Source organism: Anoplolepis gracilipes, chromosome 2 (genome assembly GCF_047496725.1).
Source record: "Anoplolepis gracilipes chromosome 2, ASM4749672v1, whole genome shotgun sequence".
NCBI lineage: Eukaryota > Metazoa > Arthropoda > Insecta > Hymenoptera > Formicidae > Anoplolepis > Anoplolepis gracilipes.
Window position 1 is genome coordinate 15,273,428 of NC_132971.1, and position 25,976 is coordinate 15,299,403.

At 30.2% G+C, this 25,976-nt stretch overlaps 1 protein-coding gene across 11 annotated transcripts; it reads left to right on the top strand.

Moving 5' to 3' along the window:
- Window positions 1–23,919, top strand: L(2)gl (LLGL domain-containing protein l(2)gl). 11 transcript variants are annotated; one of them, XM_072886714.1, is made up of 16 exons: window positions 1–883; window positions 11,187–11,284; window positions 14,207–14,297; window positions 17,102–17,343; window positions 17,607–17,745; window positions 18,380–18,594; window positions 18,672–18,957; window positions 19,058–19,811; window positions 19,926–20,082; window positions 20,143–20,291; window positions 20,366–20,882; window positions 20,957–21,246; window positions 21,532–21,703; window positions 21,949–22,148; window positions 22,534–22,616; window positions 23,045–23,919. In XM_072886714.1, exons 1-16 carry the CDS (start codon window positions 800–802, stop codon window positions 23,150–23,152), a joined length of 3,585 nt encoding a protein of 1,194 aa, XP_072742815.1. In that variant the 5' UTR covers window positions 1–799; the 3' UTR covers window positions 23,153–23,919. The 11 variants fall into 11 exon arrangements, 10 of the variants coding, with proteins under 10 accessions (XP_072742815.1, XP_072742814.1, XP_072742819.1 ...); XM_072886713.1 differs by having other exon boundaries at window positions 2–883; window positions 20,149–20,291; window positions 21,931–22,148; XM_072886712.1 differs by having other exon boundaries at window positions 3–883; window positions 21,931–22,148.
- The last annotated feature ends 2,057 nt before the right edge of the window (window positions 23,920–25,976 follow it).

Consider the following 25,976-nt stretch of genomic DNA (forward strand, 5'->3'; position numbering starts at 1 on the left):
AGGTCATCGTTCGTTCGGGCGAGCCTGTCGAACGGCAACCGAGTCGAGCCGAGCGCCGCCGAACGCCGACGAGCGCGGCCGAACAAGCACGGAGTAACTGGTAGGGAAGAGGGAAGAGTCGACGCGACATACGACTACGGCATACGGCACACGGCACACGACGGTGAGAGACGCGTTATAGCCAGCGACGTGGAGTGATCGCGCTTCGTCTCCGTGTCGGTTTCGATGGTTTTTCCATTCCGTTACGGCATCCCACGTCTCGCCTAGTGCGCCACCATCATATATCCCGGATATCGTACTCTACTAGCGTCCCCCAAGTGTGGTGTATTCCGGCAGAAGCATCTTGGCGAGGCGGTGATACGCGAAGCGGCTGACACATCGCGTTCTCTCGAGCGCGTCCAGTCCCCGCCGTGTCGTAAGTGAGTGAGGGAGAAAGGAAGAGCGCGACCGCAAAGTGAAAGAGGGAGAGGAAACGGCGATACGGGAGGATAACGAAAGAGACAGGGCCACTGACGTGTGCGGGCGTGTATCGGAGTGTGCGCGCGCCCGCGCGCGCCATCAAGAATACGGACGCACACACGCAGCATCCTGTCGGATAAATAACGCGGCAGCGTAACCGCGCGCGCCGCCGGTATCCGCACATAGCGACGTTCATTCAAGAATGCATTAATTACGCGCGCCCGACAGTTGAAACGTGCGTGTCGGTTTTATACGTGTGACGTGCGACGAGCGATACACCCATTCGTTTACGAAGAAAGTGAAACAACGCGCCGAGCCGGAGGTTAACGGCGAGTCCAAGATGCTCAAGTTCATCAGGGGGAAGGGCCAGCAGCCCACGGTCGAGCGGCAGAAGCTACAGAAGGATCTCTTCGCTTTCAGAAAGGTAAGAGAGAGAGAGAGAGAGAGAAAAAAGAGAAAGAGATAATGAAAAAAAAAAGACATTTCGCACCCGTGAAAAAATTTTCGCCCACACCCGGTGCGAATGGGCGCGGGATGAATATGAATACCGATGGCGATGTTGCCAGATCAATTTGCTCAAAATGATTTGGATTGATCATTCACAGATTTTGAATGAATCATTCTTAAGATTTATTTATTGTTTTATCGTTTACAAGATTTTTAAAATACTCGTATATTTACATTAAAGACGTTATTCAAATATCTTGTGTCGGTAACCAAAAAAGGTTGCGATAAAACATATAATATTGAATTTAATATATTGATATATATATATATATATATATATATATATATATATGTATATAATAAAAATCTATTTTTTTAAATTATTTTTTTCAATTTATCTCTTAAACTTTTTCACTCTTTGAGACTAACATAAATCCTTCTTGTTCTCATATTTTAATATTAATAAATTTAAGATTATAGTTTTATAAGTTACAAAGGATTATCTACTTTATAACTTATAGTATATTTTTTTTATTACATAGTGCTAATGAAGATTTCAATTCTTCATTAAATAAAAATAAAAATTATAAATCAAAAATAGATAATTTTTTAAGTGATTACACACACACACACACACACATATATATTTTCTAAAGCATGATGTACGTAATGCTTTTTTACTACTATGCTACTGCACTAGCAGCTACTAAAGTTAAAATATTTTAAGTTGACTAGCATTGTTAGAGAGAGTAAGAAGCATGCTACTTTAGTAGCATTTTAAAATACACGGTGGTTACATTTAGCTATAAGTTAAAGTTCATCCAATCTTAATTTTCAATTTAGACATGTATGTATGTAATTATAATATTCCATTGAAATATTAAATTTTACATTATAATTTGATACAATAAAGAAGAATAAAAGCAAAGATGAAAATAAGCATTAAAGCATAGGTATCAGTATGCTTCTTTAATATACAAAAATATAAAAATTCATAAAAGAGAATAAGATCACTCTTTTTATTTCAACAATTATTAATTATGAAGTCCATCTGGCTTGAAAAATTTTACATTTCTGGCAACGAAAATAGCTGGCAGAAACAGTGATGAGTCTCTGCGCACAGACAGGTTTGAACGATTCGTTTCGTCTGGAATATCGGGTTACCGTCTATACCAATGGTATCTTTTTATTGTTTGCCTATATTCTACCTGCACATTATTCGCTTTACGTACGTTACCGCGAGATTTATTTGTTCGTACGCAACAATTTTGACAGCGCTACTAACTCACAAGAAAAATGCACTTGCACACTTATAATTTCTTGATTTACAACTCTTTAGTAAAAGATTACTTTTTTGTGAATCTTCCAACACAAAATTTACGAGCCCGTTATTACACAGATTATTATAACGGTTTGTCATCGGTGATTACAACTTGTTAACTGATCCGAGAACCATATACATACGTATGTAAGAAATGCTGCATACAAAATGTGTCAGGAAAGTCTTAAAAAATTTAAAGTTCTGTCTTAACAAAAATGTAGATGATCAAATTTTTTTTATCGTGATATATAATCATGATTTATCAAAATCTACATTTGTGATAATTTATCGTGATATACTTAACCTTCCTTAAACACACATGTTTTTCTTACCTTTCATAGGCACATTACGTCTTTGACTTAAGTCTAGGTGTTCTTACTGTTCTAAATTAAAAAAAAAAAAACCTTAAAAAATCAAGCTTATTTTTAAAGTCTATTATATTATCCTATTTTATATTATTTTATTCTACATTATAACTCGTATTTATCGTTAACACTAGATAGATTAATCATTTAATAAAGGAAATAATTAATGAAAAGTTACAAAATTTCAGAATCCTATTTTTTATACAAGAAATAGATTAGTAATCTAAAAAAAAGGTCAGAAAAATTATTCGGTACTTCTAGTGTTAAGTGTGTTTTTATACGTGTTTGTATACATTTAAAAACTTATTTAGCGATAAATATAAACTCAGAATATGGACTAATAGGTTTTTAAGTCAAATGTTCAAGGTGAAACCGGACTTCACCCTCCTTTCAGATTGAAATTTCGACTGTGCCTCCAATATGATAACGGAGGGTTAATAATCTAATAAAAATTTTTTCACAAACAGATACATATTTTATAAAAAAAATGAGATATAAATAATATACTACTATTTTTATATTTATATGTTTAAAGCTTTATTTGCGAAAAAAATGTATTTTTAATTTCTACAAATTTATTAATTTTAAAATCGATAAACGCTATATATGTAAGTCGATTCTCTGTCATGACATTACATTGACTACATAGTCACTACATTACTATATCATATAACGGGTTTATTCCGTGTCATTATTACATTACTGCTTAACAAGAATCGTTGTCGTAGCAACAGATTGTGGACTTAATTGAAATTCTGGATTAATCAAATGTATACATACACTACATTTCTACCGCATATGTTACATATAGCATCAATAATATTTTTGTTTTTACTTTTTTTTCGTTGAGTTAAAATACATTTCTATACATAAAATATCACTTGTCTCGCGAAACAAAATATTTACTTAATAAATTATTAATATGTTATAATTCATGTGCGCGTGTGTCTGCACAGAATAATTCTACTTTGCATAATGATTTTATTTATATATTATCTCATTTTGTACTTCAATACATCCCGTTATTTGTATCGGTACTTCAATACGCATATCCCGTTATCTATTATTTGTACGAGCTTGTCAAAAGTCAAAAATAGAGGAAAATATAACTTGTATCATTCTTTAGTCTTGTGTATTTTCTTATGTTGTTGATTATCTTGTTGAGATAAATGAACGTTCGAACGATGAGCAAAACGTCATTTTTTTGTGAAACATTGATCGGCACGCAAAAATATTCGTATTTTCTGAAACGTTACTCGATAAAACGGCCAATCACGTGTAAAAGTATTTGTGTTTAACAGACGTTGCATCGGTTCGTTAATTTACATTTTTTATTCGCGGATACATTCTTTAGGCTTGATTCTGTTCGACCGTATATAGATTGTGCGTCAATCGTAAAAGTAGCTAGTTTACTTTAAGAACTGACGATATTATTTGATGTATCAGAATGTGTTTGCTTACTTATACGAAACGTCGTGAATTTTATATAGCGAGAAAAGATTATAAAAGTAGTGAAAAAAAGCTGTCAAAATTAATTAAAAATTAGGACAACTTTTTAGATATCGTAGTTATACAATAATTGTTACAACAAAATAATCTTGTTATACACTTTTTTTTTTAAATTAAGTAAGTTAAGAGAAAAATAAAGAAAGTAATAGAGTCACAAAGAGTTTCAATTGAATATTAAAAATTTGATTTTGTAACAAAATTTTAGATGAATTTTACTTTAGTATTATATACTTTTTATGTAAATTTTGATTGTTAATAGCTAAATGTTTTGCAATCACTTTTCTTCTCTAATAATTATATACAAACTTTTTACATATTGAGAGATGTGGTCACATCTTGGGCCATTAAATTTTCATTCCAAGGTTGACTTCATATTAGAAACTGTTAAAAGATTCTTCTTCTTAGCAAAATATTGTATCTAAATTAGTCTGTGTTTTACGTTTTACATATTATATTCATATAATATTAATTAAAAGCAGGTACAGTATATTTTGTTCCTAAAACTAAAATTGATACAATTACGTAACATAGAAACAATTTTATCGTAGAAATAATTCTAAGAATCAATTTTTTTTTAATTTCTTAAAATTCTTCTTTCTCTCTTTTGGGAAGAGGAATACAGGAACAATCTCTTATAGTTTATTATAGCAAAGATAACCATTAAATAAAAATTTCTTAAATACTTTTTAAAATACGAGAATTTTATTGAAATTAGACTGAAATTTTAAATCAAAAGTCTTAAAAGTCATAATTGCTTATATTGCAATAGTCTGTAAATTAAAATCTGTTTCTGAGACATGGTTATTATTAAAATTATTTTAATGAAAAACAATTTTAAGAACACGATTAATAAAATTTGACTTTGTTCGGAAATTAGTTCCATTTAGCATATATTCTGAGAGTGAAATACTTTAGAAACGACAAAAGAATGGACATTAGTCAATGTTAGGTAACGATGAAGCAGATAACATTCCGTATACAGGCTGACAAACACACAATGGCTCAAGTGTTTCCAATCATTGGTCTCTGTTAAACATAGCATTTTTTCAAGTGCATTAGATACACAATTGAACACTTGACAAAATAAATGTCATTTTATTAGGTACACAAAAACCTATGGTAGATAAATTCCTGCTGATGTGCCTGTGCAATCTGCAGGAAACGTCGAATGCTCTTATCAGTCACACAACTGAAAACGGCTTTTCGAGTGAATTACACGAAATCAACAAGTCAATGTTGCACCGCCAACAGAAAGAGGAAAGCATTTTAACTATAAAATCATCTTAATTCACCATTCAGTGTTTAATAAAAGAAATAGACAAGAAGAGGATTGGAAGTGAGAGGAGTAAATGAGAAAAGAAGAGTAGAGAAATAATAGAAAAAGCAGGTATGAAGAGGGAGGAACTAAGGAAAAAGGGAGAGAAAGAGGAAACAAGGAAAATAGTAAGGGAGTTAATGGAAAGTTTAAACAAGAAAGAGGAAAGAAGATAGAGGAATACAATTATAACAGTACATACAAAGAGATAACAGAAGAAGCTCTGCGATATCTCCAAGGAAGAAAGAAAAAGAAAGATAAAATGAGAATAGCAAGATATAGATGCGATAATGAGACGAGAAGGGGACAATTTTGGAGAGAGAAAAGAGTGCGCAGAGTATGTGGTGAAGAGGAAGAAAATTATAAGCATATAATTATATATAGGAAAATGCGAGGAAACGAAAGATGAGATAACATTGAAAGAATTCCTTAGTGGAGATGGAAAAGGTTTTGGAGGCATTGAAAAGGATAGACAGAATTAGAGAAGAGAAAAAAGGAAGGGAGAAGAGAAAGAAAAGAAAAGTACTAAAAAATAAAATCAAGAAGGTGAAACAAGGAAGCAATACAAGAAAAGAAAGAAATAGACAAAAAAATGAAGAAAAAAGAAGAAAGGACAGAAAGAAAAGAGGAACTGTAAATAAATATGAATACTGGCAAAAACTGTGAAAAATTCATTTTAATTTATCTTAGTTGATTTTTATTAATTTTAGTTGATTAAGTTAAGTTTAGTTTATTATAGTTTATCTTTGCTTAGTTTACTATAAGTTATTATCGATTATTATCAGTTACCTTAGTATACTTATCTATTTAATTTATTTAATTTATACGATTTTATTGTATTTAGGAGTTAGTTAATCGTCATTTAATATGTAAACCGGAAGTTCATCTGAAGTCGAAATGCAAGGATTAAAATAAAAAATTAAATTAATTAAAGTTTCTTTTAGTGAGAATTTGATAAAACGTTAAATTATTTATATAATATAATAAATATTTTTTTTATATAATATAAATTTATTTATATAATATAAATTTATTTATATAATATAATAAATAAAATTTTTAGAAAATAAAATTGTTTTATTTTGCAGAATTAAATTATCGATGCTACTTATATAAAATATTATATTATACATAAAATTTAATGCATTGTGAAATAAATAGAAAAAGAAATGCATCGATATTTTTACTATAGTATTCCCAACGTATGTTATATTATTTCAACGCGTCTCTGTCTGACGCCGTAGTGTATTATCGTGAAACCCTATAGAGATTTAATTCCTTTTGTCTGTGGATTCTCGAAGAACTTCCACTAACAATAAGTACGTGAAGAGAAAATTTACGAATAGAAATTCAGGTCGCAATGATAATGATAATAATAAATACAATGATAAACGTAATGATAATGGTAAACAGTGTAACACAGTTTGGCATTCGATATTGTTATTTTTATTTTTTGCATTATAAGCGTGAAAAATTCAGATATTGTGCATCTTACTATGATAAAATATCTTTCGCATTATCTTATTTTTAAATTTTAATGCGCCAAATTTTGATATATTTGAAATATTGATTAAAATTTAATATATTTGTCTTTTTTAATAAATATTAAATATTATAAAGGTAATCAGATATTTTAGTCTTTTTTATTTCTAAAAAAACTATTTTTTATTTTCTCATTAATTTTTAATTTATTTGTTTAGTAATTATCTTAATTAAATCTTTATATAATTGTAGAAATTTATTTTTTAAATATTTGAAAAAATTTTAAAAGTTAAATACATTCGGTGATATATTGTTGTTTAACTTTATCGCGGCAATGAAACAATCTAAAGTATGTATTATTATTATTAATCAGAATGTATCAATCAATCATGTTAAACAAGTTAATGTAACAATTCTTGGAGAATTCAATATATCTTACGTTGAATTTCATCGATAACTTGATACCAAACAAGAATTTTTAATATATCGCAGAAAGAAGATAAGCGAAGATTATATCGGCGCATTATGTGCAAACAAAATATGATAAGACCCTTGGACCTTCCTTTTTTTATGTTTGCTTTAGTTCGCACATTTATAATTGTATCGCGTTGAATCGATAGTTTACTTACTTGTCATAAGTTTATCAAAGTGTGAAAATATCTTATTCATCTGATTTAAGATAAATAATATTTTTTTAATATTATTATATCTCTCTTTTTTCTCTAATTAACACGAAATATACAAGGAAAAGAATTAGAATAATTTTTTTAAATGTTGAAATTTGACGTAAGTGCATTCTTGCATTTTTCAACGATGGGAATTTTTGACGGTTCAATGGTCCCGCAAAACAAATACAGTTCAATTACCTTGATATTTGTTTGAACTATTTATTCTTGGTATGCAGATGACTCGAATAACTCGGATATAGCGATGCAAATAGTGTCCATTCATTGATTTACGCTCATGCTATTTGAGGAGAGAAAAAGAAGAGAGAAACTGACGTAGAAAGTGCAGTTAAAAAGAAGAGATCTCATACCTCGCGGACGAGAAGTATTCGCCAACAGTATTTGCGTGTTGAACGTGTAGTGATCGAGAATTTCTCGTATTCTCATTCTACACATTGAAATTCGTAAACAACTTGTCAATATCTCGCGACCGGTCCGTTCCTGCATCTCTACTTTGAAATACGAGAGAGACTTTTATATCAAAGAATGCCGAAGAAATATTTAAAAATACATTTACAGACATCAGGAAAATTAAATTTGAGTTGACTTTTTTTTTCAGTAGTTCTTAAAAAAATAATAGTTAAACTGTTGCAGTTTTTATTACAGTTATTTTCAAGTATAATTTTATGGAATCAATTATCAAAACATGTAATATTTTTTTTCAAGATATGAAGCTTTTCTAATATATTCTTTTTTTTAATATTTGCAAGTTTTATTATGGATTTAGTTTTAAAAAAGATAGAAAGAGACACCTTTTTATTGTATAGACGAGTAGCATCTTCTTAACTCTCGTTAGGACGTATCTCTCGTAAGATCGTGTCTATAGAACAACTTGCAAGTAGTGACACCTTTTCTTATGGAAATGGTTCTCTAGTCAAGGTTTCTGAGGCCACCGGTTTTTCTAATCGCGACGATCATTTCTAATGAAAGTTTTAGTTTAAATATAGATATCGAGAACATAATCTTCAATAAAATTTTTTTTAAACTGAACATTTGACGAGGATCTATCTTGGATCAGAAAATCTATCATTTATGTACAGTTTTTACGTACAAAGCGGATTATAAAAGTTGTGACGTCGTTATTGAATAAATTTGAGCTGACAACAGTGATGGCTTTTTACAGCGATCTCACTTGAATAAAATCTTGTTATATCAAAACTCTGAATAACAGTTTTTTTTTTCTACGGACAATTCGTACATTTTAATAAATTAGCATTATATGCTTTAATTGTGAATTTTTTTCGGATTTTGAGAATTTGTATAGAATTGTAAAGAATTAAAATTATACGATAAAAGTTTCGAGTAAAACAGAATCTTATTTCCCTGACTTTAATATTTCTAATTTTATTAAATGTCTTTTTTGTATAATATTTTTAATTACCTAAATTTCTCTCTTCAAAAAGAACATTGAATAACTTCTTATTATCTACAACTTTTTTAACATTGAATATATTAATATAACATTTAATATATTAAGTATTATAATAAATATGAATAAATTATATTGTTTTAAGTGTGGATGAAATATGAATAAATTTACAAGTTTTTGAATTATAAGATTTTGAAAAAGTAAAATTTATATGTATTTAAGAATAATAAAGTTTGTTAATTGCATTCTAGGAATCAATTTACGGGAAATTTTTTATGTTGCGTAATTGAATTATCTTCGTATGGGTTTGTTCATGGCTATTGGTTATGCTTAATATATACTTAATATTTATTGTTAGTAGTTATTCCAGCATTTTTTCTTTTTTATGCAGAAGAGAAATTCTCAATACAGTATAGTTCTTTTATACTATATATATTGATATTAATCAATAATTTCAAATATAAAATTACTATTTTTCAAGCAGTTAAGGATTTGAAAAAAAGTTTAAAATTTCAAAAAAAAATTTGGCTAAAAAGAATCACAAACTGAGAAGTCCTGCCGTACTTTACATCAGGTATACATATCTCTAGGTAGATTTAATCAACGAAAATATATTAAGAATTTAAGGTTTCAAGATATCTGTATGCCTCACGAGAATTGGGATATATACATACTGAGAGGCTCAAAAGTTTGGAAACGGTCGGATATCTCGAAAATAAAACATTTTAGAGAAAAATGTTTTAGACAAAAGTTATAAAGCTTAAAAAGACGCATTCAATGAACGTAGAAGTTTGACCATGGGTGGCATTACCAAGCTCAAATCAAGGTAAACTTTATTTTCTTAAATGGAAAACCCTACTTTTTATTACATATTCTTATAGCTGACATCGAGACGTTTTTAAAACATTATAATAAAGTATTTTTTTATTAAGTACTTTTCGAGTTATAAGACTTGAAAGTTACAGTACTGCCGGCATTAGCATTACTCAAAGTGTGTGTACCATCCGGAGGTTGCTTAGTCGGATTTACGCCTTTTCTGTGGTGTGGGGAGGGGGTGGGTGACTGTGAATGAGTGTGTGCGTATATATGCACGTAAAGACCGCGTTTTTTTAAGCTTTATAACTTTTGTCTGAAACATTTTTCTCTAAAATGCTTTATATTCGAGATGTTCGACCGTTTCCAAACTTTTCGGCCTCCCTGTATAATTGGCCGTGGGAAGGGACGCAAATAAATAAATCCACGTGAGTTTACCGGCATCGCACGGGAGTAACAACAATATTTCATTTGAGCGGAATTTTATTAACTGCTAGCTTCTTTTTAAAGGTACGTTTACCACATTATATGCTGACGTACGCACACGATAAGCCGCACTCGATTAACGGGTACTGTCAAAATCTGACTCATCGCGAGAGAAGAGAGAAAGCGAGAGAGGGAAGAGAGAGAGAGAGAGAAGAAGAAAGAATCGTGCTAACTAATTCCACTATGAACTTTCGCTCAAATCAATTCTAATACCGTTACATTAGTCGTTTCACGATCCTTAATACCGCGTTCATAATTACGTCGAGGTGATTAAAAACTAGGTAAAGATACTTAAACATTATCTATATTTTTTTAATTTTGGGAGAAATCAAAGATATCCGAAGAATAAATAATAACACTATAATGAGCATTAGAAAATTGAATCGAATATAACGACTTTAAATCAATACTCATGCGATTAAAATTATTTTATAATTCTTATTGATTTTTAAATTTGGTGAGATATATTATTTATTTTATTATATTATTGTTATTGATTTTTTTTTAATTTGGTGAAATATTATATACCTATATATACATATTTTTTTTGTTATATATATATAACATTATAGGGATAAAATAAATAATTGTAACACTGTACATTTCAACATTGCAATTCAACATTGATTCACATTTTCTAATGCTTTTATAATATCTATTAAATGTAATTATAAAATAATTATATAGTAATTTTAATTGAGCTATTTTAGTTGAATCTAATTATAAGTATGAAAGTTTTACGTTAAAAATTGTCGATGAAATTGTTCTAATCTCAATTGGTATGAAAAATATAATAATCATCAATGCAAACAAATTAAAACTAACCAGAAATTTACGACATTAGGAAATTGATCGAAATCAACCATTAACCCTGGTATACTCTTGTTTGTTACAGACAGTACAGCATGGTTTTCCGAACAAACCAACCGCTCTTGCCTGGGATCCGAGTCTGCGGGTGATGATCATCGGCACGGCATCCGGCGCCATCAAAGTGTATCCTTTTGCTTTTCTTGCTTCTTACCTTCGTGTCTACTCTTGCTTCCTTTTTGTTTCGTATTTATAATCTGATCTGGAGAGAAGAGTACTATATACCATACTAAAGTTCGATGTATGTATTAAAATTTTAATTTAATTCTTCATTTATTAATCTTTCATTGTTTAGAAAAAATACGAGAAAAGTTTTAATTATTAAATAACATATGCATATATATATATATCCGTATCAATGTAAGATCTTATTGTGCTGTCATAAAAATCATTCAGCTTTTGATATTTTTTGACTTTTTTATTGCTGCAGTAAGAAAATCCATTTCGTAATGCCGTGAGAGCGATTGCTTAACAAAGACTCCACAAATCAGTTGCGATTTATTTTACAAACTCGCACTCTGGTTAGAATGGCATTATTTAAAATATAGTTCTTAATTGAAGAATTCGATGTAAGAACAACCTCTTTAATTATTTAACTTAATTATTTGACACAATTTTTCAAAAGATTAAATCTACATTTCAATTTTAATTCTGTCAAATTCTTGAAAAATAATGAGTTAGATTACTGTCGCATTGAACTATTCAATTAAGAATGAATTGCATCTGCATAATGCAAGATTCAGTCGAAATCGATAGTTTGCGAAATTACCTATGTAGTGCAACATTTAATGCATTGAAATATTTCACTACGAAAAACTGCTGACGCTCTGACTAGTTTTGAATGCTTATTCCAAGGATACGGTATTTCATAATTATTTTGCATTAAGAAAGTTGTCGATCGTACAATTGATAAAAGCTTGAAGCTTTGGTTGATACAATTGTAAAGAAAAACATCAGCGCGAATTCTGTTTTGTAATACGGTGCTCTCGTTTCTCGACCTTGTATGTTATTGCCATTTACGTGATCCATACACATACATATAGGAATTATCGATCCAACAAAAAGCCCATTTACAATATTAACCGGAAATTGTATCAAGCCACACCGTAGTTTAAATTTATTGCCGATGCAAAAAAATTTCATTTTTTTTTAACATAACATAAATATAAATATGAATAAAAGTAAATATCCAAACGTAAATATATATGGATTTTGTGTGAATTAAATTCACCATTGAATAACAAATTTACCTTTTTTTTTTTGGATTTTATATAAAAAGAGAAATGTATCCGATTTTTTAAATAATCTCGCGCTTTAATTTATATCTGTTTCTCATTTTTATCGATTGTTTTTGTTGTACCATTTTTTTATTGAATGAAAAAATTCTATATTTTAATAAAATTCACAAGGGGCAATGTTTATTTATATATTATGTAATATATGTAAGTAATTTGCGAGTTCTTTTGTGTAATAATAATCTTTTCTTTAAGAAATTATTATATGGTATAAATTTGTTTTAAAAAAGTAATTTGAAGATTTGTATGTATACTATGTGATGTAGCACTAGGAAAAGTGTAAATTGATATTTAGTAAAAAGCTTAAAACGAACTAGTGGAAGAATATCCAATTTTAGAATTATTATTTTATCGAAACACACACACACACACACACACAGAGAAGTTTGCAAGCTTTTTCTTGTTTTTGTGGATGCTATTAAGCGGAATGTTAGATGTAGATCGAAATGTAATCAACACGTTAGCGAGTCTCGGCAATTTAATGTGTGTTTAATATTGTGCACGCACAGTCGGCAGATGCTTCCAAGGACTACGTAATCGCCAGATAATCGTTATTATTTCGCAATAGATATATGTATATACACGATTATCTCTGCACGGCACACCTCGCGTTGAGAAAACCTTCGGATACGCACAACTGCGATATACGATATCGCGTTTTAATCCAACATACAAACGCATGCGCTATATTTGAACCTAATCGCGAAACCTCTTAAACTTTTCCGTAGCTTGAAGTAGCTTGAACGACGATATTTTATCTACTTTCCGCTTTTAGACTCGACGATTTTCTTTTCTTAGAGCAGTAGCCTACAAACATGTCACTATATAATGGATTAAATGTATTTTAAAAAACTGGCACAAAATTATTTTAATTCGAATAAAGCGTTTTATTTAGAGTAAAGGGTAAGCCTGATTTGTAAGTTATATCAACGCGGTCGCAGAAAATATTGATCAAAAGTAAAAAGTAGGTGACGTCTTGGTGCAAAATAAAATGCTACACAACGTTAGAATGTTAAACTCAACAACGAAAACTTTCCTATTTAATTAACAAATATTTTGAGAAAATTAGAATTAGAAAAATAATTTAGTGTTAACATTTTATAATTTTATTAAATCGATATAAATTTATTATCGTGATTTAAATCATGTATTTTTTAATTTGAATATAAATATGTGAAAAAAATTACACAAAAATATAAGTTGGTATTATGCAAAAAAATAATTGATTTGCCAGTGAAGACGTACTTGTAAAATTGAAGGATTTGATACAAAAGAATAGTTTAATCATTTCTCTTGTTTACAAATTATAGAGAAAATTAATTTCTCTCAATTTTAAAATTTTTTTTATTTATTTTCTTTAAAAAACGAATACAATTGTTGGATTAAACTTTTCAAGAAAATTTATCTTAAAAATAGAGAAATAAAATTAAAATAAATTTTTTTTAAGTCATTTGAAATATAGTTTGCAATTATGCAAATATGCATTATCATTTTTAGCTCGATGACATAATAATTTTGTCCCACTCATCGCAAATACGCTGCAAAAGTTGCAAAGTATGCACTTGCGTATATTCAGCAATTACATATTTCTTCGAATGTAATCCTTACTGTCAGCACTTACTGTCAGCACATTAATCATTCTTAAATTTGATGTCCGAGTTTTATTATATATTTGTGTCACTTTTACGTCAGCGTTTTACATGTTTATATAATATTATATATATTTTTTTAAATTCCTTCACTCGATCATCAGTTTTGGAAGACCAGGCGTAGAATTTTACGGACAACATTCGGTTGAAAGCGGTGAGAATGCCGTCACGAAGATCATCCCACTACCGAAAGAGGTAAGATAATTGATATGTTATGTGTATAATTACACATACACGATTGCATTATTATTCCAAATTCTAGTATTCATAACAAAAGTTTATTTTGTTAAGTCGTAAGCTGTATGTACACGATGGTTTTTTGTCATAAATGTTATAAGAAACATAATTATGGAATATATCCGAAATGCATTTTGGTTCTATCTAAAAAGTGTTTTTTTTTTTTTATGTTTGATATAGAACATTGAATATTTATATATTTCATATTTAAGATACATTATATAGATTGCATCTTTTGATTTAATGTGTAACTTTTCTAAAAAGATTTAACAAAATTAATTTTTAAAATTTCTATATCTATATAATAAATGTCATTTATCGAATAATAAATAATTTAAGTAATTTGATTCGAAAAATATTAATGATTAAAAAGATAACAAAATCATATTTTTTAATCAATTTTCCTCAATTTATATACTTATCATTATATATATAATTCTATTTATATATTACATAATTTTTGTTTTTATATTTATATTTAATTTATATTTTATTTAATTTATTTTATATGCCTGTGTGTATCATCCAATTTACATAGAAAATAATCATAGTGTAATTAATTTTCAATAAACTCGCATAAGATTACACGCATCACACCAATAATATAATACGACACCGTGTTTCGCTCATATGGCAACCACAGCTGATTGCATAATCCGGACACCGTACAATGTGCCTATACACGCATGTATGGATAAGTAATACACGAGTGCAACGACATTCCGACGCATTGTAATTAATGCTACAGCGTAAAATATATGAGGATAATATATGACAGAAAAAACTTTGTGTGTATATATACACATTCCTAAACATCCAATTATTCTTTTATCAATATATAAATGTTTATCTACAAATTTGTAAATGATATTAATATGACAACAAATAGTGGGTAGAATTACTGTCGCTAAACAATTGGAGTAGATATATGTGTAATTAAATATAGTTCTTATAATGATAACAATTTTAGATGATTTAATATTTCTAGCAAGATATAATAGATTTAAATAGAGAATTCGTAAAATTAATAATGTTACAATTGTAATTGGAATTTATTATAAAACTTAATTAATTACTACACAAAACATAAATATTAAAAAAAGCATTTATTTATTAAAATATTTTTGTGATTTACAAGTTCTTAAAATTTATCTAAAATTGATGATTTTTTAAATTGGAAATTTATATATATATATTTATTATGTATCATTTTGTTATATACAATATTTAAACCATATTGTATGGTCTGTTAATTGAATTGCGTCCATATGATTGCACAACGATACAAGTACGATCGTCCGTTATCACGATAAGCAGTTACAAGCAAATCTCCAGACTGATAAGATAGAAGCTTGCCCTATTATAAAGATCTGCCAGCTTTCATTAAATTTTATACTTATTATCTTAATTACAGATTTTTTCTTAAATGAAGTTTTACGAGTATAATTGTATTTATACGTAAAATAATTTTTTTCAAAAATGTTTTCAAACATAAAAAGCAGATAATGCTTAAAAATGAAAAAGTCCAAAAATGTACTTGTTTCAGAAAAATCTGTTAGATTACAATATTATAACACTAAAAAGAAGCAAAAGTAACACTTAATATAGCTTGCTTGATAAACGCAATTAACAGTATTTGTAGAGCAGTATTTGTCATTGAAATCTGAAAAGTAATACTTTTTATTTGCTAAAATTTAATTATTACATATCTTTATACATATATTAAACCCTTCTTTTTTCACACACAGATTTATTTTGTTAATTTGATATTGAATTTGTTTACCCAAAGAAGGATCTTAAATCTGTCACGTATGATTAAAATATTTTAAATACAGACATTAATATCAAACATAGTAAAAATTTGTTTTCTCCAATTACTAAACTTTTGATTATTATATTTAAATCTGAAAATCATGTGAATGAGCTTGATTAATCTCGCGTTTTTCTTGAATTTTTATTTTATACTTTACGATCAATGCTTTTTTTGATTAAGGAAAATGTAAGAGATGACTCGTAAAAAGTCAAAAGATTGCGCAAGCATCTAATTCATTTAATAATAATAATAATAATGATAAGAGAGAGAAAGACTACCAGCAACCGTTAATGTTTATTATGAGTGCTATTATTTTTATTATATCGTGTGTTTGTGTGTGTGCTGACTATTATAAAATAAGATGAAAATGTTAGATGACATTATTAAAACTTTTTATCAAATATAACATTAAATGAAAAAAAAGTATATATATATATATATATATATATATATATATATATACACAGGCATATAAAATAAATTAAATATAAATATAAAAACAAAAATTATATAATATATAAATAGAATTATATATATAATGATAGTTATATAAATTAAGGAAAACTGATTAAAAAATATGATTTTGTTATCTTTTTAATATATATAATGATATACATAGAGATGATTTAAAACATTTCTATACATATATGTATAGGAAAAGATTTTTATTTTATTTATTTTATTTCAAGAAACATTTCGCCCCAATAATCTTTTCATGCATGTATAAGTAAAGATATTGATTGATATTGATATTGTTTCAATTCATACTCGCGCGCACTATGATATTTTTTAAAACATAAAAACATTTTTTATTTAAAATAGCATTTAATATAATTTAATAAAATAGTATTTAATAAAAGTTAAATTTAATAAAATAGTATTTAATTTAATTTTTTATTTAAAATAATATTTTTTGGTGTTATTTGATTTGGTATATCACATGTTGCAGGGTCGCCTCGTGTCCTTGTGCGATGACAATTCACTACATTTATGGGAAATCAATGAATGTTCCATAGTAGAAACGAAATCATTGTCATTAGAGGGTAAATTGAAGAAAATCTCCGCGATATGCCTCGAATCTAGTGGGAAACATCTGTTATTGGGAACAGAGGGTGGCAACATCTACTTGCTAAACTTTGAGACTTTCGTCATGCCCGACAATATTATCTATCAAGATGTTGTGATGCAAAAGTAAGTGATTATATTAGAACTTATGTATCTATTATTTTCATATTTGACTTGAATTTTTATTATTTTATTTTTATATTTTGAGCTAAATATGCCAATAAGATCGTACAGAGAACTTCGTTTCTCATCATAAAGAATTTCATTGTCATAATTTTACTCAAAATAAAGATTATCAATAAAGTAAACTATAAAATTGCTTCACTTTGATCATCTTCATTAAAAAACTAATGGCTTCAAAACTCTGAAAAAAAATTCTTATCGCCTAGCGTTCCGGAAGACTATAAGAAAAACCCAGGCGCAGTTGAAGCCATAGCCGAGCAACCAGGACATCCGGACAATATCTTAATTGGTTACAATCGAGGTTTGATGGTGTTGTGGAACAAAGCTACTCCAGGAGCCCAACAGGTAAACGTTGTTTATATATTATATCTTTACATATACACGATTACACTTTGGCAAATGCAATATTCGTACGCTTAAACGCTTTTTCCAAATTACATATTGTGGGTCAATGTTTAATCCTGCTAGCCCGTTCGCTTCCGATGTACACTTGATTCGAGTTTAAATGGATCTTTATATTAATATGATTATTTTTATTTTAATGTGATGATACTTGGATATAAATTTGGATTTATTTTCATATTTTAAAGCGGAAAATTAAAGAATTTATTTGAAAGTATTAGAAAAAATGTAAAGATTATTAGAGTACAATTAAATCTTGTACATTTCTTTTTAATTTTACATTTTTAATGTATATATGTGAACATATTTTATACAAGGAAGATATTAGGGTATCGCATTTTAGAAAAACTTTTATTCTAATTAGAAAAATAAAATGTAGAAATATTAAGTTTTGATCCAAGACCTCTTTTATCTTAGTAAAACTAAAAAATGTTTTATTGTATTTTGAGAAGCGAAAATTGATTAACGTGGAATCGAATGGGGAACAGCAGAGTTAAGAACGGATTGTGATATGATATCGCTCGTTCTGATTGTCGTTTGTGTCTTTGGTGGTCTTTGGTGGAACGTGTACGCGCAGCTGATGGGTTTGTTTTCGCGTGCGCAGACATTCGTCTCCACGCAACAGTTGGAGTCGGTCCACTGGATCTCCGAGAATCGCTTTGTCTCGTCGCACAACGATGGTTCGTACGCGTTTTGGAGTCCGGGCAGTGACGCCGTACCAGAGCCCACTACACTTTACGGCCCGTTCCCGTGCAAGGCTATCACTAAGATCTTCGTATATCCTACTGCTGAGTAAGTTATTTAACAATTAATACATTTCTCTCTCATTTGTTTACACAAACTTAATTGAATTTTGCGTTTTTCCGTAGACACGGTGATCTCTTCCTATTTTCCGGTGGTATGCAACGTTCCAGTTACGGAGATCGACACACGATCACTGTCATGACAAAGGATAAACACTTAGTTTTCGATTTCACGTCTAAAATCATCGACTTTTTTATCGTTTTTCCCGAGGAAGAAGAAAAAAATGAAAATCCTGTTGATCCGGAAGCGCTCATAGTGTTAGCCGAAGAAGAAGTGGTAGCTATCGATTTGACCAATCCTGAATGGAAGATGATGTCTCTGCCTTATTTAGTATCTCTTCATGCGAGTGCGGTAAGTATCCTTTATCAAAAGGAAGAAACTGACAGAAGAGAAAAAAATTATGACATTATATAATAGATATGAAAGTACAAACAACTCTTGTATATCGTAGGTCACCTGTTCTCAACATGTACCCAATGTACCCGAGGAACTTTGGGAGGCAATCGTAGCTGCAGGTAAAGCTCAAACAGAGCATCTTTACTCAGACAAGACGTGGCCCATCAACGGCGGAAATTTCCTCTGTCCGGTAAATCTTAATAAGCCTAAAAGCAGAGAACTATTGCTTACCGGACACGAGGATGGCACTGTGAGATTTTGGAACGCGTCTGACGTTTCTCTAACACCACTGTACAAATACAACTCATCGATTCTATTCACCGGCGAGTACTTGGGCGTTCTCGAGCAGCCGCCGGAAGACGACGAAGACGATTGGCCACCGTTCAAGAAAGTAGGAATTTTCGATCCGTACTCTGACGATCCACGACTCGCCGTGAAAAAGGTTCTTCTTTGTCCATTATCTTCGACATTGGTGGTTGCTGGCACGGCTGGCTACGTTATTGTCGCTACCATCTTCTCGGAACCGGTCAACAAAGAAATAAAAGGGGTTACAATGAACATCGTCAACGATCGCGACGGATTTGTGTGGAAAGGTCACGATCAGCTGCCGCCGAAAACGGCGAGTATATCATTCGCGGTCGGATTTCAACCACAGAGTTTGGTCCAGTTGTATCCACCAGCTGCCGTCACAGCATTGGCGTTGCATAGCGAATGGGGTTTGCTTGCCGCTGGTACGGCGCACGGACTGGCAGTCTTCGATTATATTAGAATGAAAGCCGTTAGTGTCAAATGTACGCTTAATCCAAACGGTACGTAAAATATTTAAATAACGCTAAGTAATTTTCTTTTTTTTTCTCCATATATATATATATATATTAATATTAATATTAAGAATAAATATTGCTATCTTAATATTTTTACAGATCTCTCCGGTTCAGGTGACACTCCTATCTCTCGGCGAAAATCATTTAAAAAATCTCTTAGGGAATCTTTCAGAAGATTGCGAAAAGGACGTTCGCAACGTCGGACGAACGCTAATAGTCCTACACGAAATATTGTATCGGAAAAGAAAAAAGAAAGGTAAGTTTAATCATTAATCAGAGTGAGCAAAGAAAGCAATATGTAACTATTAAAATTTAGTACCAGTGCTGCTTCTTCACCGAGCGGGGATTTATCACCGGCTGTAGAATTAAAACCAGTAGAGAGGCAAGTGGAAGCGAGACCTGTTGATGACGCTCAAGGCTCTATGGTTCGATGCCTGTATTTTGCCAGAAGTTATATTATTAGCTGTATGTAGTATATTTTTCAAAAAATATAAAATCAATAATAATACAAAAATAACTCGATACATTTGTTCACACAGTACAAAATACAACACCTACACTTTGGGCGGGCACCAATAACGGCACAGTTTACGTCTTCACATTGGCTATACCAGCTGGTGCAAGAAGAACGGAAGAGGATGTCAACTGTACACTTGGTAAAGAGATACAATTAAAGCATCGTGCACCCGTAATTGCGATCACGATCCTTGACGGATCTAGCGTGCCATTACCAGAATCCTTCGAAACCGAGAAGAACATGGTGCCTGCACCCGATATGACTTCCCCACACAGAGTTGTAATTGCCAGCGAAGAACAATTCAAGATCTTCAATCTTCCGTCCTTGAAACCATATTGCAAATACAAGTTGACCGCTCACGAAGGATCTAGAGTGCGAAAAACAGGTTTCGCCAAGTTCTCGTGTCCTGTCGAGCCAGAAGGAATTCACGAAGAAACTTGCTTGCTCTGTTTGACGAATCTTGGCGATTGTCTGGTGCTGAGTATACCGGAACTGAAGAGACAATTAAACGCTGCTGCGATCAAGAGAGAGGATATTAAGTGAGTAGTTTCTATATTTAATGTTTTAATTGACGAATATGGTTTGTAATATAACTTGAATTTTCATCTTTCAGCGGTATTTCTTCCTTAATATTTACGAAAGCCGGAGAAGCGTTGTATCTTCACTCGAGTTCGGAGTTTCAACGAATTTCTCTATCAGCCGGGAAAGTAACGAAAGCGCATTGCGTTCTCAATTTACCACCGCGCGCTAGATCATTGACAGAAAAGACAGAAAACATTAACGAAGTCGCGCAGGAACAAGGTGTCGTCGAGGGCGCGCCTGAAACTGAAGGAGAAACGCAAGAGAGTCAACCACCAACGGTAGCGAATCGAGTTATTACGGAAAATGGCATAGTGGGTGCTAGTGAGTATGCTGAATTTATATGAATCCTTAGATATCTTTAAATAGTTAAAAGAAACAAATTATATACAATATTTTTTATACACACTGCAATAGAATACATCTCACCGGCTTTTGTGTAAACGCGATTGCTAAGATGTGTAACCCTGCTTGGCATATTTTGTATAACCAGTCGCATATATTCGTGCGTTTGTCCATGTTTTGAGCCTAATCATAACTGAATCATTGATTGAATTTGCTATTTGTGTTAATTAACAAAACATTAGGGAATGTCGTTATTTGTAATAGTGCCATTTAGTGTCGATGTGAACGCATGTCTTTTAGCTGAGGAAGAAGAATCTCCTAAGGAACCATCACTGCGACCGGCTACGAGTAGTATAGACGTAAATGGAGAAGACGATCGTCAGGATTTAAGTTCTATTGGAGACATTACTATCGACAGTGTTAAAGATCATTTACTGTAAGTTCAGTTGATATTTTCAGACGGTTTATTTATCATTTGCTTATATGTGCAATAAACATTTCTTTTTTAATTTTGAGTTTGATAGACTGCAATTTTTAGTTACGTTACTTTATACATACTACATATACATATTAATTTGCACATGTAAACATATTGCATGGTTTAGTTTTTTTTTCACCGCCGTATTAATTAATGCGTGCTGACGTACTTGCCACTCTTGGCAGTAACAGTTCACTTTTCAGAAACGCAACGTCTTCCGAAGAGCTCCACAATCGTTTGGCAGGGCTTAAGATGGAGGTCACTTCACGAACTTCTGAGGTATCTACGCAGAATCAATCATTAGTGGTGAAAACTACCACTGTCGTTACTCAAACTACAAATAGTACGACTGCTAATGGCGAAATTGAGACGAGTCAAGCCAATGAAACGCAACACGTTAACAGTAAGTAAAATTGCAATCGATATAGATTATATCTTGATCGACATGATTATATCTTGATTGTCTGATTATTAGACTGTATTGAGGATTTGTAAAAAAGTTTTTTAGTATACGTGTATAATAGCTTCTTATAAGTGGTTTTATTTGCACTATTAATCAAGTATTTTCTAAGTCGTCATATACATATTTTATTGATTTTCCAGATTCACTAATTCGACGGAAATTCACACATTATATTGTATACTTAATTTAATTAATTATATTGTCTTCGTCTTTCATGCTTTTTAATAATTTTTGTTTCGTTTTTTCCACTTTTACATTATTACGTTATTTATTATTTTATCATTTTTATCATTGTTTTGTTTGTGGCATTTGTTTTATTGCGCAGGCACTATGGTAGAACGAGAGATACGCAGCGGTATCGAGACAACAACAACACACGCTACCATTACTCTACCCCCGAATGTCGAGGTCAGCAAACGGCACTGAATATTACAATTAATTGGTGTCGGTCGTTGCCTCGATCAATTAATCTCTTATTGCTTTAGTATCTAATATTGTGTGCCATTAACAAATTGATCCCCCGCTATTAAGTGCATTAGCTTTCATTTGATTTTGTTTATTCATTCCCCGCTGCTTTTTCTCTCTCTCTCTCTCTCTTTCTCCACTCCTCACACGATATTCATTAACAAACTGACTAACATTAAAGTAGATGTAAAGTTAAATTTTATATTAACCCATTTTTTTCTTATTATATAAGATATGTAGTAATAAGGCTTTTATATATATATATATATATATGTGTGTGTATATATATATATATATATATATATAATATGTGTACGTATGTATGTGTGTGCGTGTGTGTGTATAAATTAATAAATATTTAAATATCATAGATTAGTGCCGCGGATCTGGCCAACTTGGAAGTCACTACGACTACAGTGACTACTACTACAGAAAGGTCCAAGGCACCGTTAGCTAGGCCAGAAGAAGTTGGTTCGTAGGCCTGTTCCATATCCATTTTTCTATGCTGACCATGCATCGATTCGCGCTCCGTTTACAGAGCTATCAGTAATTGGTTATTCTTATCTAACCAACGTGTACACAGCGGCAATATAGATAGGATTTATATATCGTAGATTTTTTAAAAAAATCTAGATTTCTACGCAGCATTTTTAGCGTTTTAATCACGCGCGAGCGACGAATGGTTAAGTTTTAATATAAACTTTATGCATTTCTCATTGACATCCATCATTGCATTCTACTGGAAAGTATTCCAAATGAGTAACTTTTGGAATTGGCGAAGAATCAATGATTTTTAACGAAAATAGGCCTAGAAACTATTTTATTTATCATATGATACAAGAGATAGCTAAATATTCTCGCTATGTTTTCCTCTAGATAAGAAATTTTAAGATAAAAATTTTAAGAAATTTTAAGATTTTAATTATTAATCGAGAGCTTGAGAAAGTTTTTTGTCGATAAAAAAGGTACCATATATCAAAGCATCAAATTTTACAATAAACTAAGATTTTTATTATAAGATTTATTCTATCGTTTTATACGATTTTAATGTTCATTAATTTAGTGCATAAATCTGATGCATGTAATCTACAATTATATTGATGATACGATCAGTATAATCGTAGACTTTTGAAAAAGATATTGTAATTTATCGAGAAATAAGGACGACAACATCACAAATCGTGAATTATTATGGCAGCCTTAAATTTACTCTTTTTACATTATTTTATATATTTCTAATTATTATTATATAAAAATTACGCGACTTAAGCTATCCATAGTATTTAAAATGTTTCGGGTGTCTTGTGGATTTTTCACGAGCAGAAATATGTAATTTGTGGTGCGATATAAAGATGCTTCAAACAAGGAAAAAATATAGCTACTTAAGTAGAATTATATATTTGATGAACAATTAAGGAGATTAATTGTAAGCATGGCAAACTTAAGGAGGAATGTCTGTCGATGAGAACACGCTAAAAATATATTTTTTATCGATGTTGCTTAATCGTTAAGTTTCCTCTCTTCATTTTACTGAAGAGTATATAATCGAAGTTTCGAGGAAATTCTTGAATACTTGGGAACGCTTAACATACATATTATGATACCGATATAGTTACTTTATTGTTGCATTTATTCACAGCCTTTTTTTTAGACAGAATAATCGCATGGATTAGTCTTTAGCAATGGATAATTGTTGCAAAGTGCGTTTCTGCCTTGTGTTACTCTATGATTTCTTACAAAGATACTACACATATCGTTTTTACATCGATATATTCATAGCTTGTCTCTGCAATGCAGGAAAGTATCGATTATACCGAATATCTTACAATTTTGATCTCAATAGAATTGTCATGGGAATAGCATAGTTCATATTATATTCGGAAATTGTATTTTCTCTTAAACATGCGCCGATAATTTTTACAAAATTATACAAAAAAACGAATGCTAACGAATCCGAAGTGCAACAGACCGAAAGAAGTGTATTGTGACTCTCCATATCAAAATTATTATAATATTTGCATTAACTTATGTCGTTTTTTAAAACAATGATCAAAATTTTTACCGATAAACATTTCAATTTTAAACGTATTTTAAATGTATTGATAATACCGCGATTATTACTTAATGCGATAAGTTTTAATTTTTGTATAGATAAGTTTTTATTTCCCTTTTAATTTCGTAATTACTTTTATTCACGATTGTTTATTAATTTTATTTTATACTCTAAAGCGCGCATAATGTATTATCTCGCACACCCATGCTTCAAAAGAAACAAAAAAAGAAAAATATGTTGAAGTGGATTTTAATCAATTATAAACTTAGAAGCATAACTAATGATTCGTCATTTTATTGAATCAACGCCGAGATATGTACACTTATAACATTGTAAATTATTTTTTACTTTGGTAAAGTAATGTATAGTGTACACACACAAAATGAAATTGATAAAACACTGCCCCTGAAACTTTGTCCTATCCAGTACTGTTAAATACTGATTGTAATATGTCTTATATATTGAATGCCTATTATGAGAAAAATATATAAATAATTATTGCTGTATTTTCTATTTCAAATTGTGCTGTATTGTTTATTTTATTTTCCTAGATTATCTTCTAGACTTCAGGACTTTCCTTAATATTACATCTTTTAATATGTTTTAAAATTTATAATTTGCAACAGAATTTATCATTATATCCTAAAAAGAATATTGTGAATAAATTTTATTTTATGCTGATCAAAATTCTTTCTCAACCAAAATACTAAAGTATCTGTAATTTGTTGAGCTGAATATATGTAAAAAAATTAAACTGTTTTGTACATACGTGACTAGTAAAATATATTAGTTTATAATTCTTCCATGTATAATACAATATATATTTAAAAAGTAACGCAATAATTATCTATGTGTATGTCATATATAAAAGTATTTAAGTTTTATATATATATATAATTTAATATATTTTTAAAAAATTCGTGCTGGACTTTAATTGTTATACATTAAATATTTTTTTATTCGAAACTAACTGTTTATTTCGTGCATTTTTCATTTAAATATTTTATATAAATAAATAATCAAATATTTCATATAAATATAATAATATAAATATTTATATTATTATATATTTTTTACAAATAAAACTTTAAATATTTTATATAAATATCACAATTATAATATATTTATATACAAATGTATATATACATATATATAGATGTATATAAACGAGCATAAGTGATGAAAGGATTGAGACGGGATCACCTATCACCTAAGAAACATCCGTTTCCTCGAACGTTGTGACAGGGTGC